The sequence below is a fragment of the Acipenser ruthenus genome, chromosome 27 (assembly GCF_902713425.1).
Source record: "Acipenser ruthenus chromosome 27, fAciRut3.2 maternal haplotype, whole genome shotgun sequence".
Classification (NCBI taxonomy): domain Eukaryota; kingdom Metazoa; phylum Chordata; class Actinopteri; order Acipenseriformes; family Acipenseridae; genus Acipenser; species Acipenser ruthenus.
The window spans coordinates 4,119,428-4,136,932 of record NC_081215.1 but is presented as its reverse complement, the minus strand read 5'-3'; the positions used below and the strand labels follow the sequence as shown (position 1 = coordinate 4,136,932).

Below are 17,505 nucleotides of genomic sequence, written 5' to 3'. Positions count from 1 at the left end.
AGTATCTGAAGCTATATTCGGAGGTGTATTAAATTCCTTTTTGGTGCCGCTGTACAGTGCAGTATATACTGAACAGAAGCAAGGTTATCGTGCCGTGGTTCAGCTCGTTGGCTTGTGCCCTAAAGCTTCGAGAGTGAAAGAGACTCGTTTGTGGTTTCACAGCCTGGTCTTTACCCAGCTCGCCATCCGTTCAGTAGATGCAGTCTAGTTTGTTTTTCAAATGAGATGAAATTGAAAAAAAAAAAAGGTGTGAATCCAGGTCAATAAACAAGGCAGGCCAATGTTATCTTTGCATGGCAGATGAACACACCATTGGAAAATGATTTATATCTTCTGTAAATATATCAGCTCTCCCTTTTGGCATTCTATATAAATGAAAAATGTAGTTTTCAACTAATTAAAATCATCTAAAGTAAAGGAAGCACTAAAGAATACTACTCATACCCAGGATCATGATACAGTCTACAAATTTTGTTGCAGATAGTTGCTCTCAGGATGCCTCAGCGCTTGGTAACTGCATTTCTTTGCTATACAAAACAGCTTTTGGTTCCCACTTGTTTTTTTTTTTTGCTTAAACTAGCGCGGTGTGGGAATGATGATTTATTTTCTTTTTTAAGTTCCAGTTAATGGTTTTTGACGTTTTTACTGTAAACGCAGCAAACGCATGCAAATAATTATGCATTCCCCTGGTTGAGTATTGCAATAAGTAAACCCAATACATTTTTCTAAGTAACCCGTTATTCAAATGTTCAGATTGCAGGGAACAGGGTTGTGACCAAGTTTTCTGGGAAATGATATCATCTAGAGACCACAAGGGTATAAATTTATTTGGTCGCTGGGCCGGTTACTGACAGGACTGTTTTTTAAATGCTAGGAATACAGTTTTATGGTTTTATTCTGAAATAAAAAAAAAAAAAAAAGGTTTTTTGTTGTGACTTTACAAAATGTGATGAAAATGTCACCCGTTTTGAAATTTTTGATTAAAAAATATAATGTGGCTAATTTATCTTTTAGACCGTGTCAAAATGAAAGGTAATGCTGTAAGTTGATATTAATATGCCACTTCAGCTTAGTTTTAGGATTCTTTCTGATAAATTGAAATCTCTTTCTAGTCGTGAAAAATGAACGGGTAACTTGGAATATTGTCGGTTTTGTAGATAGATAGATAGATAGATAGATAGATAGATAGATGGATATATATAGATGTAATCTATATATCTATATCAAACCAAGGATGGCCGATTTCACTGCATCACAATGTTATAGACATGAGAGGCAGGTTAATGACTGAGGTAATGGTGAGAGCATTTATCACCCTCAGTTACAATTCCACAATAATGCTGCAGCAGCTGAAGTGCTTTATTTTAATTATCTAATGAAAATTGGAAGTAAATTAGGTGTGTGTTCAGTTGCCAGCATTAGATACGGGAATTCAGTACCTGTAATCATTGCAGGTACCCTTCACAGTCGATACAAAAAGTGCAAGCCCGGTTTAAAGGTGACAAGTCAGTTCGGAGGAAACCATATATGTGTTCTGCACATTAGTTATTAAAGGAAAGTAAACCTTTACACTAACTGCCGTCTTTCTTCTTTCTTCCCGTCTCTCTCTCCCTTGCTGCAGCTGAAAGCTTTCCTGAAGGAATGCAAAGTGGCCAATTACTGCAAGCAGATCCGGCAGCTGCTGGACAAAATACAGGAAAACTCTGCCCACATCACGAGCAGGCGACAGAAAGCCACGTTCAGTGTGGCTGACCGGGTGGCTGTGGTGAGTCTGACATTGTTCTCCTTTCTGGAAAGTCAGACGGTCTGCAGCCGCAGAGGCTCCCTTAGGGGAGAACATTAGAACATGATTTAACCCTTGCAAAGAGCAGTGTGCATGACGCCTGCAAGGCTGACTGTTTAAACATTGTGTAGAACATTACCCTGTGTTTTATATGTTGTGGTGTCTTCATGTTTCATCTCTCTTTGGCTTCAACCTGTGATGCCACAACTTGGAAAGGAAAAATCTCGCAACTACATTGACCAACAAACCGCAAATACATGCTTAAACCGATCGGTATATTGGAAAAAGGACCAAAAACATCTAACCAACATCTCGCAGAAAAACAGTGTCAGTGTTCCATTGTTGTTTGCCTGCAACAGGGATTTAACAAGCAGTAATCCCCAAGCATCCATAACTCCTAAGAGCATAACTCCTAACGGAGGCGCTGTTCAAAGCGTTTGTTGACTTAGTTACATAGTTTTCCCTTTAGTACAGAGGCTTGTAGTATGAAGTCTTAAGAAGGAAATAAAGTGCAGGGAAAACCCCCTGTAATTGACATGGTTTCCATTGTCCAGTTCATGGTTCGCACAGACAGTCATGGTTTCCTCTACAGATGTCAGGCGGTCCTGACTCCCCCAGCCCTCCTCCCACCCCCTCTTGGAAAATGTGTCTGAGACCAGCTGAGCTCGCGGTACTCAGGCATCATAATCAAATGCTGACCACCTGTTTTTACACATCTGCTTCCGTGGGTTAAAACACTAGCAAAACACTTTGAACTCTCTGCAACATCCCACTGTGAGTTTCCTATGAAGGATGCACTAATGCATGTTGAAAGTAAGATCAGTCATACTGTCTGTGGACATTATTTTATTAAACATAGTTAGAGGTTATAGTGGTAGCATATTTGTTTTTACTGCATATAGCATACTTCAGTCCTAATTTTTGAAAAATAAAATAAAATAAATAAGCTCCACAGTTAAAAACAGATTTTGAAATATATATATATATATAAAAATTAAGAATTTGGAGCAAGTCGGCAGTGATCTGTGTCCTAGTTCAGACTAAAGTGGATCCGTCCTGATATTTGTTTCTTTGGCCTGACAGAAATACTGATGTAAAAAGGTTTCAGCGACCTGCTACATTTAGAGGATTAGAGTCAGCCGCGGCTCCTAGCTGGACTTGAGTTACACTTGAAAACATCCGCAGTTGCATTTGCAACGACTTCATGCCAGGTTTCATTGGAGATCTTAAACCCTGATCCTATTAGGATTAGTGCATTAATAAATATTTAAAAATTGAATTAAAAGGGCTTTTTGCGTGTAATCTAAATCTTCGAAGGTGTGTCATGCACTGCTTGTAGACAGCTCGGCACCAGGTCCTTTTGTGTCTCGCGAGGTTTACAAATAGGATGAGATATCCTTCAGTCTGTTTAGCTGTGTCTTTCCGTTTTAGCTACAGGGTAACCTTGTCGTCACCAACTGTAATCTACACAGTTGTAAGGACACACTTGTTCCCTTTAACATTGCATCAAAAACCCCCACCTCCAAGTGTTTATAATTAACGTATATTGACCAATTATCAGCTGTGTAAGTTTTGCAAACATTTTGTTAGATGCTTGTTGAAAATGGGAATTTGAACGAGACCTTGCCCCAGCGTTGCTGGTATTGAAACAGAAGCCAGTCATACAAACACATACATCAGTAATCATCTTAATAAGTCTCGCTTGGAGTGCAGCACCAACAGGCTCCTATATGGATTTTAAAGGTGTTGGTATTTAGATCATTAAAACCGACCCCGTTGAGCTTAATAAGCCAAGATTAATCTTTTCTAAAGTGGAAGGCACTGTAGGTGAATTCCGTTTGCATACATGCTTTAATGGAAGATCATACAAGGCAAGCTCAAGCAACGTTTGAGATGATAACCCTAAAACGGTTCACCGTTGCAAGCCTGTAAATGAGAGAACTCTCTCTGGTATATTCTCTTAATGCCTTGAGTGCAGCCACGCAAGACAGTACACGACCCCGGTATAGTGGCTCAATAGTTAATAAAGCAACTACAAGGTAGTATAACAACTACTTCTTGAGATTCAGTATTTTCACATATCCGGCAGACCCTAGAACTAATTCAGTCGGATATGACGGGCTTCTGTAACTGGATTTAGCAGACTGATACCTAGAAACTGCTGTTGTTTATCACACACACACACACACACACACACACACACACACACACACACAGAGCGTCAGGGTCTGAACTTGCGGTTTGGATCATCCTGGTCCTGTTGGCTTCATTGTTCCAGTAGAGGGTGTACTGTTGATGAGGGTATAGTTTGATCATGGATATGTATGGTGCTGGTGAGGTGCTGTATGTGGGTGAACTTGCTGCATCTACAGTCATCGCGAGAGCCAGTCCGTCCGGGTCACCATTGTCAGGTCATGGAATATTAAGACGGAATGAGATGAAAATGGGCTCTTGTATAAAGTTAACACTTTAAAAACCTTGTCATGTATGAAATGTTGAAAATAGCTGAAAAAAGTAGTTTTGGACACAAAATATTTTTCATTGAAAATTGTTTTTAAAAATTTCCATTACTTTATATGGGAGGGGGGGGAGGGGGGGGAGGGGCATCCTCATATGAGGTCATCATGCATATGCCCCTAGACTAGAAGATTGAGTATTTTGGGTTTTTTGTTTTTTTAAATCAGTCCCCATATGAAGTCACCATGCATGAAAGGGTTAAAAAAAAACATTGAAAAAAAAATTGAGCTGCTGCTAAAAACAATATATTAGTCATTCCTAGTATTCTCTCGGTGAAATTCGGCGTGGTGTGTTTCTCTTTAAGGATCGGCTGCTTCAGAAAATATTCCTTTTTTTTCTTTTTTGTAACCGCACAGTAAATTGTTATAAATAAGTTTAGATAACTGGCGACTGAAGCGGCAATCTATTACCGTTTATTGGATTTCGAGGTCAGGTAATCTTGTTTGACCCGATCAATACCCTCAGCGGAAGCCTGTAGGGGAAAGTTGGAAGAGATTTTTCTTCTCTCACATTTATTTTTTTTATTCCTATTCCATTTAGCCGAGTTCTTCTGATTCTGAGTTGCAGTTGGTAAAATTGCAGGCCGTAGTTTTAATAATTGCAATTAGTGCCTGGAAGGTAAGAGAAAATCATTTTAAAGCTTTGGGACCACACAAGCATCAGTTTCATGTTCGAGTCTGTGGTTATTTAATGCCAAAGTAGCACTAGCCTGTAGATAATTCAGTCCGGTATTAGGTGCAGCAGAACAGACAATGTACATTTTCAAAATTGCTACTTTTATCTGCATATTGATATTTCATAGTGTTGGTTTAAGTTTTCGAAATCTGAGATGGCTGCATTTCAACATTTAATTTGGTAATTCTGACAGTTTAGAGCTAGTTAAAATTGGTACGGTTGATAGGGATTTTGAAGGTGGCATTGATATGTCTGTCGAAAACTGTACTAACAGCTTTGACAGTGTTGTGGCAGGAATATTAGAAGTGTTGTCTTATGAACAATGACTTTACTGTGCACTGATTTTACCTCTTACTGCAATAACACACACCCAAATCCCTGCACATGTCAGCATTATTTTCATTGTCAGAAAGAATAATGACATCTTTGAAACGTCAACCTGTCTGCCCTGTTTTTTAAATGAGGGTAAAGATACTCATATTTAGTGTTGTAGAGAACAAAGACCTGCATGCCACACTGTTAAACTCATGTTAAAATGCATAGCTGATGCATCATCTCCAGTGTTGTCGGGTCATAATTGACGTATTGTCTTTGATGATATTTGTCGTCTTTTGTCTCCCGCTCCATTTGCAAGCAGCAACTGCAGCCAAGGGCTCTGTACAGATTAGACACTAGACTAACACTGTATTCTTGTTTAGGCAGGAGCAAACATTTGGTACTACTAGGGGCGTTGTATCCTTTTTAATTTCTTAAACCTTTAAACTTCAAGAATGAACATGTTAAAACGCTTTTCATGTTCACACAATTCAGAACACCCATCACAAGCAGCCCTCAGACTGAGTGCTGTTACCAGTTTTACCTGTATAAATCAACGTGTACAACATTAAGAAAATACTTTTTGAATAATATTGAATCTGAGCCTATTACTGTTCAAACACTGTGGCTAAAGGTCTGCATTTCACATGCATATGATGCTTCTGCTTTGTGGCTCCAGGAAGCGTGGGAGAAACTGACGACAGAGGAAGGTACCCCCTTGACCAAGTACTACAGCCACTGGAAGAAGCTAAGAGAGAAGGAGATTCAGCTGGAGATTTCCGGCAAAGAACGGGTACTTTTTAGATTTCATCTGGGTCTGTGTCTGGGCTTAATTACAGTGTTTTGGGGTTGTTTTTAGGAACTTTTGAAGATTAATGTTTCCTCTATTGCATCCCACAATACTATGGGGTGTGCTGGTAATTAGAACATGATTTTTCCTTTCCTGTCAGCAGTTACAACATTTGGCCACCGGTGGCACTGTGTGCTATTCCCATTTGTGCAATGTAAAAAAAAATGCCATTTAGGATTGTTGCACATTCCTAGTTTGGACTGCATGTAGATTTGCGAGTGCAGCAAAATAACATCACAGATAAGTATGGAATATAAACGCTGTTGAAGGGACCTTATCCGAATTCTATTAGTGTGCATTAATGCAGTGCCAGGATATTTTCTTTGAAAATATGAACGGAGTCCATGAGGGAATAAACAGGCGTCTTTTTCTCTTTTTAAGATGGAAGACCTGGAATTACCGGAGATCAAACGCAAGAAGATGCAGGAAAGTAAAGAAGGAGACAAAAAAGAATTTAAGGATCTCTTTGAATCAGACAGTGCCTCTGAGGATGAAAGCGGGGGAGTCAAACACAAAGGTAAAAGAATAACTAACCCAACTTCTTTTAAAAGTAAAAGCTGCTTATTTACACAGCTAGCAAGATGCTCGATACCGTGTTCAAAATCCTCAGAATTAGTTTTGAAGAGTTTTGTAGTGTGTTGATATGACAGCATTTGTACACACGGGATACCTGCACGAGGGAAACGGTCAACATTGAGCTTTCTTTCCAGTCTATTTGATGCACATGTTCTCTATCTGTCATGTAAGGCCAGACTTAGTCTTTCTTTTGTTAGGAGTCATGCTCTGTTGTAAACACTGTTTTACAGTTGACCATAGACTTTAAATAGGAGGCCATCTGAGTTACAGGAACTTCAGATGCAGGTTACAGGTTGTTTTCTCGTGGATGGCCACTAGGGGGCTGTAACTCATACTGCAGATTTACCAGAACTCAAGCAAAAGCTTTGAAGTGTGAGATTTGGTGCAATTCACATTTAAACTTTATTGGGAGGTAATTATGAGGGGGAAAACCTGTACTTTCAAGAAGGTGATGGTTCTTCTTTTTTCAAAAGATAGTTACTTGCATGTGCATGAAATGTGTACAGAACATTAACCCATTAACAGCCAACTGTATTTTTGGTTTGTGTAAATACAGTATGTTAACCTGCTAGAATGCATACAAATCCTATCTGCTTTCGGATATCGTGTAGATAACAGTACGGTTTACTTAGTAGGTTTTGCTTCACATTCAGTTCACAATAATAACCTGCACTGTGCTGCTGTAAGTCCAGCCAAATTAAAACTAGTTGTTTTGGTTTTTTTGTGTCTCATGAAAAGTATTTTAATACATATATTACAAAGCTTTTATTGTTGAATAACACCTTAAAATCACAATTTAGAAAGTAAAAAAAAAAAAAAAAGTTACTCCTTGGTGCGTCTGTCATTTGTAAATGTCGGCATAATAAGGTTTTCCAGTCTGTAACCCCTGCTCCGGAAGGTCTGTGCTCTGCCAGGTCATGTACAGGGCACAGACCCCGGCCAGTGTTTGTGCTTCCCCCTCTTTTGCATCTGGTAACCATTCTCTGAAGTCCCCGCTAACGCTCAGGCGCAGCCTGTGAGACACTCACTCCAGCCCTCGCTTTCACAGGAAGCTCTTTTCTTTTGTAGGCTTGGATCCCTGTGGGGGTTCATAATTCAAAACAGTTGGCTCGGAAAGATCTACGCGCCCCGTGCTCCACTCCTGCTGCACGGAATTTAATGGATTTGTTTCCCCCCCTCTCTGTGATCCATAGCACCCTCCGTCTTGGCAACCGCTTGAGCTCCAGTAGGTGGTAGGCTGATCAAATAGTTGTCATAGATACCGCAGGGAGGGAGGGAGGGAGGGAGAGAGAGCAAGCAAGCAAGCAAGCAAGCAAGCAGACAGGCAAGGAAAGGAGTTGGAGTTTTTTTTCCATACTCTGTTTACCAATGAACCCGTCCGTCCTGTTTTCATGCGGGTTTGGGCAGACGTTTCTTCTCAACCGCAGTCCAGACCCCTGTCTAACTGAGAACAGCAAACTGCCATACGGAAATGTTCCAGCGAAGCTCTGAAAACAATTAAGGCTTTCATGTAGCCGTCGCCTGGTGAGAGCTTGCAGAACTTCTGATTTGGGCTCTCCGGTTTGTGGGGGCGGCAGCTAATAATTAGGGATTCTGTGTGGTACGAAGTTAGGGGAGGGAAAGCAAAAAGATATTCTCTGGTAGAGACGCATCTAAAGGGAGTGTTGAGATATTCAGCTGTGTGGAAAGAGGGGAACTTTGAGATGTTGGGCATTGTTTCTACATATCAAACCACTGCGCCTGAAATGTTGAAAGAACCAGAGCATCTGATTCTGCTGCATAGTCTGAAAACCCTCCTGATAAGTAAAATAGAAATGAGAACTGCTCTGCGATGGCTTATAGTATCAGTGAGCTGCGAAACAAACCCAGGATCTAGAAAACAGAATGCGAATGTCCTTTTAATGTGTTAGATTTTAAACAACACAAAACTTATTTCAAAAGCAGAGATTGACTGTGTAAAGGAAGCAGCAACTGCATGTAGTGAAACGCATTCATCATAAAACATCAGCCAAGTAGTACTTTTTGCCTACATTTTACAGTTTTACTGACATTTACCTGGAAACGAATTTCCTGACAGTTGATATAGGTCACCTAATTATTTAATCTTAATGTTCATTATCGTGAATTATTGACCATGTTTGTTTACAGGTAATGCACAGAACAATTTAACAGATCCTTCTTTTATTATTATTATTATTATTATTATTATTATTATTATTATTATTAATAAAGATAATTCTAATGTGTCTTATTAAGGGTGTGCCAAAATATCTAGAACTTTCTGCATGCCCCTCAAAACATACCAGTAGTTCTCTTATCTTAGTTTCAGGGTCAAACTGCCTTTTTTTTTCCAGCAGTGGACTCCTATTTTTTTCCCCCCAGCACGGATTGTCTTTGTATTGCTTTAGTGGATTTCTCCGTGAGGATTTACCTGAAATTGGCTAATTAGATTGTATTCACCTATGTGCACCATATTCTGTATCAGAGCTGGCAGTTCACATTCTTATAATTAAATTGAGGACAATAAAATTGAAGTGGTTTTTAAATGGAGCAATCATCCCAGAACGCGAGGATGGTGTTTTTGGACCAGTGAAAGATTTGTTTTTTGTTTTGCAATATAAATAGTATTATTTATTGTCTGTAATTTAAGGGACAGTGCAGCCCTGGGCTATAACTATATTTAAGGAAATATGTTGTATGCTTTTCTGGCTGAGAGCTAGAACATTGCAGCTGACAAAATGTTAGTTTGTGTTGAGATCTGAGCTTTGTAAGTTTTAATATCAAACCATAAATCAAACTTCGGAGGTAGTAAACCATTATTGTTGTTTCATTTGTATGGAGGGCGGTGTACTCATCCTTTTGAACAGACGTCTTAGATGTGAATGTAAAATCCAGTTTAGCATTCTCAAAGGAGACCAGGGGTTTGCCTCTGATATCAAATTTCTTGTAATTTTTCTGGGGGTAATTGCATTATTGTGCTACAGTACTGCATTAGAACGGATGTTGCATACCGTCTAACTGAACCATGGAATTCATAAAGCAGTGGCAGAAATATTTTAAAGAAATGGCATATTATAGATTGCAAGTCACATTGTGGATAATGTAGTTTCTCATTGAACACATCAGCCATGAGAACACCTTTGCCTTTAAGTCAGTCGGCACATGCTCTTGCCAGATAAACCCCCTTGCAGCTGTTACATTTTCCTCTTAAAGATGTCAGGAACCTGTCAGCAGCATTGCACTAATGTGCCGGAGAGGAAAGCTGTCCAAGCTGTGAGAGGCTGCTGATAACGAGCGTCCAATTCTCGTACCGGGAGGAGAGGCAGGGCTGTTCTGAGCCAACACACAGGATGCTACTTTCACATACCTTAGAAAAGCCTCTTTCCTCTAATGTTTACCAAAAGGCAACTCCTCTGGGATCCCAGCCAATCAACAGAGCATGCACCGCAGGATTCTGACAAAATGTTTTGAGAGATCAAAAACTGTCAGATGCAGTTTTTAACTTCCTTAGGTGTTTTCGAATATTAGAAACTTGAAAGCATTTGAGTCTTGGAGGGGAATCACATGCAATAGCAACATATGAGGAGGAGGTTTAGGCATGTCTATGATAAAGGAAAAAACTAAACACCATAGACCTCGAGTAAAGTGGCTTTTCAGGAGATTTCAGGACAATAACTTTCTGATTTAAGTTTCTTTTTTTGTAGTAGTAGTTTCTATTTAAAGTCTACATGCACTGTACTTTACTGTAGAAGTCTGATCATGGAATAACAAGGGAACTCTGCATTGTCGAATAAATAAAGGTGTGCTTCATGCTGTTTGTTGTTGTGTGGGAGATTTGAGTGTTGGTTCATTTTGAAAACCTGAATGAATAATCTTAAAAGCGTTTCTGCTTACAAGTGATTTTTTTTATTATTATTTAAATATATAAACAACTTTGAAACACTCATTATTTTGCATCTTGACTAGTAGATTGATCTGGATAGCAGTATTATTGTATGAAATTCTCAGGAAGAAAAAAAAAAATCTGTTTTCCATTTTTTGAGTGTATGTGTTCCAAGTTCTAGAATCTGTTCTTTGTGCTCCAAAGGGAATATAAAAGGTAACAAATGTAGTGGATTATCCTTTTGTTTAATTTACAACAGGCAAGGAAAAGACAGGAAAGAAGAAGGGAGTGTCCGAGGATGATGATTTCCTGAAGGATCTGTCGGATATGAGCGATGAGGATGGAGAGGGAGAGAGTGATGAGGACGACGACTCCGGGGAAGATTCAGGTGTGTTTAAAAAAAAAAAAAAAAAAAAAAAAAGGGGGTTAACTTTCACTCCTTGTGTTCGCTAGAACTCTTAACTCATTACTAAGAAATATCACATAGAACAAATAGTATTTCTTAAATCCACTAGGGGCAGAGTGATGCAGGGGGGCAAGATAGTATTTACACTGTGGTGTACCAGCTGTACTCACAGTTAAGACATGCTTCTTAGAGCTCTATTGAGGATACAGGGATGCTTTAAACTTATGAGTTTTACAAAAGTCACCAGGATGTGGAGACTGAAATGGAAACCAACATACAAAGTGGTTCTAAACAACAAGAAAGAATCCATTAGTTAAGAGTACTGTAATATATTTCATAGCCATGTCAAGTTATTCTTTAAAGGTTCCATGACATCAGGGACCCTCCCGTCCTCACAAATAGACTCACAATAACATATGGCTGTACAGAAAAAGGCACACGTTTTTTTTATTTGTTATGAAACCTGTGAACAGCTAGTTATTCCTTGCTTCATAAGGGTAAACTAATAATGGCTGTTTTTACAGACCTTCAAATAGCACGAAATGTGAACTGTCTGTTGTTGCCTTAGGTAAGGCAGACCCAGATTAGTGCTAATCGGGTCATTGAAACACCAGGCCTTGAAACGCGTTTTGTTTGTCTGTCACGTGAAACGCGTTTGTGTTTGTCTGTCATGTGATTGTAAAAGCGTTCTTAAAACAAGATGTGTTCTTCTAAAACGCTTATTTAACTACTTTATATATATATATATATATATATATATATATATAAACCTTTTATCAACAGATGATGTGGGTAAAAGAAAGAAGTCCAAAAATTCAAAGAACAAAGCTGCAAAGAAACTGAGCCAGTTGGACCTGAAAGAGCTCGCAGAAGGAGATGAAGATCTTGTGGAGGACCTGGAGTTTTCAGATGAGGATTAACAAGGCTTTACTTTACCATGAAAAACAAAAACGTTACACACCGTGTAAAAGCGGGTGCTAACTACACTCGTTACTTCTAGCTTTTTTCAGACAAGAGCTGAAATTAACCAGCCTAATATTGTAATGTATTTTGGTTGTCTTCAACGAAAACGTGTGTAAACCTATGGATTTATTCTTTATTATCTTGTTCAAACGACTTTAGTTTTCATACTAATTTTAGTCTGTGAAGAGACTTGACTTTAAAACAGTAAAATGTACTGATATGAAACTGCAGTTTGTCTAATAGTCTTGGTTTATTTGTTTTCAACAGAAAGTGCTAACATTTTCCAGCCAACACAGCAGGTAACACATTTCAATTCAGGAGTGGAGATGTAAAACAAGTATTGCTTTTCCTGGAGGAAAAAGTAAATACAGATGCAGCAGCATTTTCTAAGCCCTAACTGCACTAAATGACATTTTATAATTGTGAGAATGTTTCTAATGAACCCAGAATAATCAGGTGGTGTTTTTTTTGTAGGTTTTATTTTTATTTTTTATCCTTCCACTACATAGATCCCTAACAGGGTTGTCCTTGCCCCTGGACACTGGAAGAGGTGGGACAAAATAGCTGCAGGCTTCCTTACAGCAAATCGCCTGCCAATGACGGCTTTAATCTGCAGCCAGCCGTAGAGCAGAGGTGGCAAAGGACCAAAGATGGTTATATTTTTTTTTTTTTTTTTCCCCCCATTCCCTCCGGAGGGTAGCTGTTTATTTAATCACGAAGGAGATTGACCCCTGCTGTGCACAGCGCTGCTAAAGAAACACATTGTGCTGCTTGGCAGCTTCATATCTCATCCCCTGAATGTTGATGCAGTGCTAGCAGTCTTGGGATACAGAAGGTCGGTGCTCTGGTGCACTATAATGCGTTTACTGACCTTGAAGTAAGTACCGTATGCATATGAAAGTGCAGTAATGTACTGTGCAGTGTTTAGGACCCACTGTAGCATGCAACTATATGTTTGTTTCATGCAGTTACATTTATTTGAAAAAAAGGTTGTTGAATCTTAAATAGGACATGCATATACTTAGTTCAATGTGTTTCATGTACTGCTCTATTACATCTGACTCCGGTATAATACACTTAGTAATAATTTATTATGCGTGTTGCTTAGTCACAGAACAGCTTTTGTAAGGAATCAAAGGTTTTATTTATTGAAGGGATTTATTTCACCGAAAGTGAATGACAAAGCGAAAATAGACAAAACAATTGGGTAAATTTACAGACCATTTCATTTCCACTGTTTTACACATTTAGGTCAAATTCAAAGATTTGCATAAAGAGCCTTGTGCCTTACATCCCCTGATTTAGAGTGAAACAAATGATTTTAAGGTTCATCTTTGGAATCCTCTTTAGGGGATGAATATTTACTGGATAGTGCCAACCTACAACAAAAAAAAAGTTATAAATATATTTTTTTAGTTGCCATAAAAGCAGCATTTGAGGTGGGATTTTATTACAATAGAAATTAGTACCAACCAAAGCTAGCAATTCATATTTTCAAAAAAAAAAAAAAGTTAAAACGTGCAACTACACATAACAAAAAGTACCACTTTGTAACGTTTAGGATTTGTTTTGGACACTACTGTACAAGTAGGCTATTTTGTTCATTCCCCCACAATAGTAAATGTGTCCAAATACAGATATCTATCTTATAATATAGAAATCTTAAGTTGTCATCCATAGTATAGCTGTGCTGTATCAATCACCTCTACGATGAGGCACTTTTTTCTGTCCTGTATATAGGCAAGTAAAAAAGCCAAGGTTGGTGACTGCTGGGTCTGAGGGACACCTGCTGATTTGCATCAGTCTTTGAAAAATATTTGTACCTGTTAACAGTCCCAGGTTACAACATGGCCCCTTATTTGCCCTGCATTGTCCATAAACAAAAGTGTTGGCCCAGTGTTCATATAGTCAGCGACAACCACGGAAGTCTGTACCACAATGGTGTAAACTTGGATCATGTCCTTGACTCTTTGGTATAGATCCTTGGAATGCATAGTTGCCAATATGTTGCAGGTGAGTTCATTTCCATTTCAGAGGGTTGTGTGCGGGTAAAGGAGGAAAAAAATCTATAAATCAAGGCTCTCTTTGTATGCCGAATATTCGGCACAAGTGCACGGTTCCCCTCAGCAAAGTGATCCCTTTAGCTTCTGTCTGCCCGACAGAACACTTGAGTTTTTTTGGCAAGCTGTTGAAGAGCAGCTGTCTGCAGTCTCTTTCTCTGGAACCCACTTCCTGTCTGCTTGTTTTCCTCATTCCCATTGATTTTTGGATTCTATACTTTTGCTGCTGCCTCAGTTAAAAAAAAAAACAGAAAAAACCCACCACATCTTGAAGTTTGAAAGTTACGAAAGTCATTTTGAAGGAATTCGGTCAAAACACAAACCTGATTTGATTTTTATTTATTTTTCCTCTGTAAAAGAAGTTGGGGTCGGTTCTGAGTCCTGCTACTGCTGCTGTTGGCAGGAGTTTAAAAAGTCGTCTCTTGATTTAAGATGGTGGTTTTGTGGTGTCACCGATTCCCACTGAGGAAGAGTTTCCGTTTTCCTGCTTTGGCGAGATGCGACTGGCTTGTAGGTTGCTGTAGGGAGAGGACACGCTACCCGTCGAGGAGGGTCTGTTCTCTGGGGGAGGCAGCTCCCGCTCTGGGGGGCGTAGAGCAGATGGTTGGAGCGGGAATGCCAAGGGAAAGCTAGTCATGTAGAGCACTCTGCCAATGCGCTTGGCGACCTGCGGAATACAGAAACAGCAGTGTGTGAGACACACAAATAAATTGGCTTTAGCATAGCTGTGTTGCAGACAATCACTGTCTGTTCAGTGGGTGTACAGAAAGTGTTTAACAAAAAACGCACCCCTCCTGCAGTGGTAGGTTATTTACTGATTTTATTCATTTAAAAAAAACACCCACAGTGCATCGGGGCCTCAATTAGATATGAAGACAGTGACCCTGTAACCAGCTATACTGAATCCTAACGTTGTCTTGGAGCAACACTACCTTTTATTATACACAGCAGCTGCAATCAATACAAAGAGCATGTTGTATAATGGAAATGGTGTCTCAAGCATCCAGTCAGTAAAGAGAACAGCAAGGTGCAGGCTAGCTCTAAGAGACTCATTCTACAACATGTGCTTTATAATGAGATGCCAGTTCTTTCTAAAACAACACATCCCATGGCAGGGAAAGGTAAATGTTGACTTTTAGTAGCATGATTGATGCAGTGTGTCCTCGTGCAGGGAGTACCCAGCGCAGAAACCAAATCCTCTCTCGCAGGAAGGGTCCGAAAACTGATTTTGGTGCCATTATGATGTGCAAAAGAGAATAATAGCACAGTGTATTTTGCTCAGCATTTTGAAAACACTACTCCAGATGCAGAGGGGTTTTACAGATAACAAAATGTGCAGGACTGCCATAACACATGTATGTACAGCACAAATAAACTGCATTCAAAACAGCTATTAAGCTCTTTAAATAAATAAGAAATTGTACGTAGTGTTACCAAGTTAGACCCCCCTCCACTATGGGATTGCTGCAATAAAACGAAGGCGATGTTAACACGGTTTTATCTGATTGAGAGCCAAGGTAAAGTAGTATTGTGTCAAACACAGAGATTTAACAGTCAGAAGCCTCTGTAATAAGGATGGGTGTTCTGCATTTGTGTTCTGAATCTTATAAGCCGGTTCTACACTGAATCCCCTTGGTAATAAAGAAAAAGATGTTCAGGTTCATTTAATCTTCCTGGCGATTTCATTATAAAAAACTCACAATGCAGATGGGAAGTGTCTGCTGCTTTTTTATGTATGCATCCACATGCTGTGAGAGAATTTGCAAATCTACTCCTTAAGTAAAATTACTGAAAGTGTGATGCGTTTTCTAAAATGCATACCTGTGACCTTATTTTCAGTGCAGGTCCAAGTTTCAGCCCCATGTTATTCAGCAAGTGCTCTTCTGATAGGAGGGGCAAAGTTTCTCCATCGATAGCTTGTTCTCTGAACACCTGAAGAATAACACAGAGGTTGTTTAGTCATTAATGTATTTATTTATAAATCACTTCATATATAAAATCACTCAGGTGAGCAATAGTACATTCAGACTCCTCCCTCCATGGGCTTACCAAATCGCTCTCACTAAATATTTGTCAAAACTGTATGGGGGCACTGCCACCCCTTTAATAGGAATACCATGCCTGTGCTTCACTCACCTGAGTGTACTCCGCACAGCCAGACAAGCCGCTCACAAAATTGCAGACGTCATCAACTGTCCATTTGCTGATGTCTTCCACAGCGGTGCTCTCCTCTCCGTCTAAAAAGAGACCTCCCATGGCGCCTGAGCGACGGGAGAGAGGAAGTGTAAATCATTAGGAGCCCGCATAGACTCCAGGCTGAATGCTTTCTATACAGCACACATCCACGTTAATGACCCCCTCTATTAGAGGGTTCAGGAAGGGTCAGCTCCCGAGCCTCTTCCTGCGGGAGGTCTCGCTCTGGAAGAATCCTCGTAATGGATTTCATCTGGTTAATGTTCCTCAGCTGTAGAGCAAGGGCTGTTCCAGCTCAAAGGCCACGGAAAAGGCATGTGGGGGCCAGGCTGCTTTTTTCAAAATGTTTGGATTTTTTTATTATACCATTTGAAATTGGCTTCTGTGAGCGCCCCTGTTTTTTTTTTAAATCATGCCCCTTCCCCATTACAGTGTGCACAAATGACCAACTGCAAAGGAAGACACCTGAATGTTAACACAAACACACTGAGGGGCAAATAGCAATAAAATAGCAATGAATGAACAAAGTATGCACGGATGTTGTTTTGAGATATTCAGTTCTTAGTTAAAGCCTGCCTTCCTCTCCGGTTTGAAGCTTCACTGAAGGGTTAAACGGAGATGGAGCGCTATGGCTCAGTGAGTGGAGGAAGTGGGATTAAACTCGGCTCCTGTGACTCCCAGCGGAGGCTGAAGTCAGTGTGCGTCTCCGAGGTGATCTGGCTGCAGCTCCTGTGACTCCCAGCGGAGGCTGAAGTCAGTGTGCGTCTCCGAGGTGATCTGGCTGCAGCTTTCAAAATTAGTTACTTCCTTCTTATAATGGGGCGCCAAACATTTTATTCTCTAAGAAGTGTGTCCAAAGACTTTTTTGAAAAGAGAGAGAGAGAGAGCGCTTCACATTCAGCGTAGTATCTTTTTCAGTAATAAACTGAGACCTATTTTTTTGTTCCAAACAAGACTGGGTTTGGGTTTCAGTTTCCCTTTCATGCAAGTCTGACTTCTCGCATGAAAACTGTGTGGGTTTGCCAAAGCTGCAGTCAAGGGGGATTGCCAGGTCCTTTTTGTGGTTAACGTATTTGCAAGAGCCCCCCCCTCCCTGATCCACCACCACTACTCAGAAGCATAGCAGCAGAATAATCTTTTTAAAAAGCAAGAAAAAGAAACGGGCCCACGACCATATCCCCTCGCCAACCCGTTTTCTGAATGACTGACATGCAGAGTGATGACCCAAATGATCATTCACTGATGTAATTGGCAGGGAGTTGAGTAATACAAGGAAATGCTGGG

The 17,505-nt window shown here is 39.9% G+C and overlaps 2 protein-coding genes across 10 annotated transcripts in view; one reads left to right on the top strand and one right to left on the bottom strand.

The window, feature by feature from the left end:
• The window catches only part of LOC117432068 (nucleolar complex protein 2 homolog), a 29,515-nt gene extending 17,317 nt beyond the window's left edge, over nt 1-12,198 (top strand). Inside the window, exons 15-19 of the mRNA XM_034053500.3 lie at nt 1,622-1,765; nt 5,970-6,083; nt 6,522-6,657; nt 10,859-10,987; nt 11,789-12,198. Of these exons, the coding sequence (XP_033909391.3) occupies nt 1,622-1,765; nt 5,970-6,083; nt 6,522-6,657; nt 10,859-10,987; nt 11,789-11,925 (660 nt within the window). The 3' untranslated portion in view covers nt 11,926-12,198. The remainder of the gene's footprint in view (nt 1-1,621; nt 1,766-5,969; nt 6,084-6,521; nt 6,658-10,858; nt 10,988-11,788) is intronic.
• Nucleotides 12,199-12,622: 424 nt separating this feature from the next.
• LOC117432416 (sterile alpha motif domain-containing protein 11-like) overlaps nt 12,623-17,505 on the bottom strand; it is a 98,545-nt gene continuing 93,662 nt past the window's right edge. For all 9 annotated transcript variants that reach the window (XM_059002276.1, XM_059002277.1, XM_059002282.1 and 6 more), the window contains 3 exons: nt 16,165-16,289; nt 15,850-15,960; nt 12,623-14,695 (listed from right to left, as the gene is read on the bottom strand). In XM_059002276.1, coding sequence (XP_058858259.1) covers nt 14,456-14,695; nt 15,850-15,960; nt 16,165-16,289 — 476 coding nt within the window. In that variant the 3' untranslated portion in view covers nt 12,623-14,455. The remainder of the gene's footprint in view (nt 14,696-15,849; nt 15,961-16,164; nt 16,290-17,505) is intronic.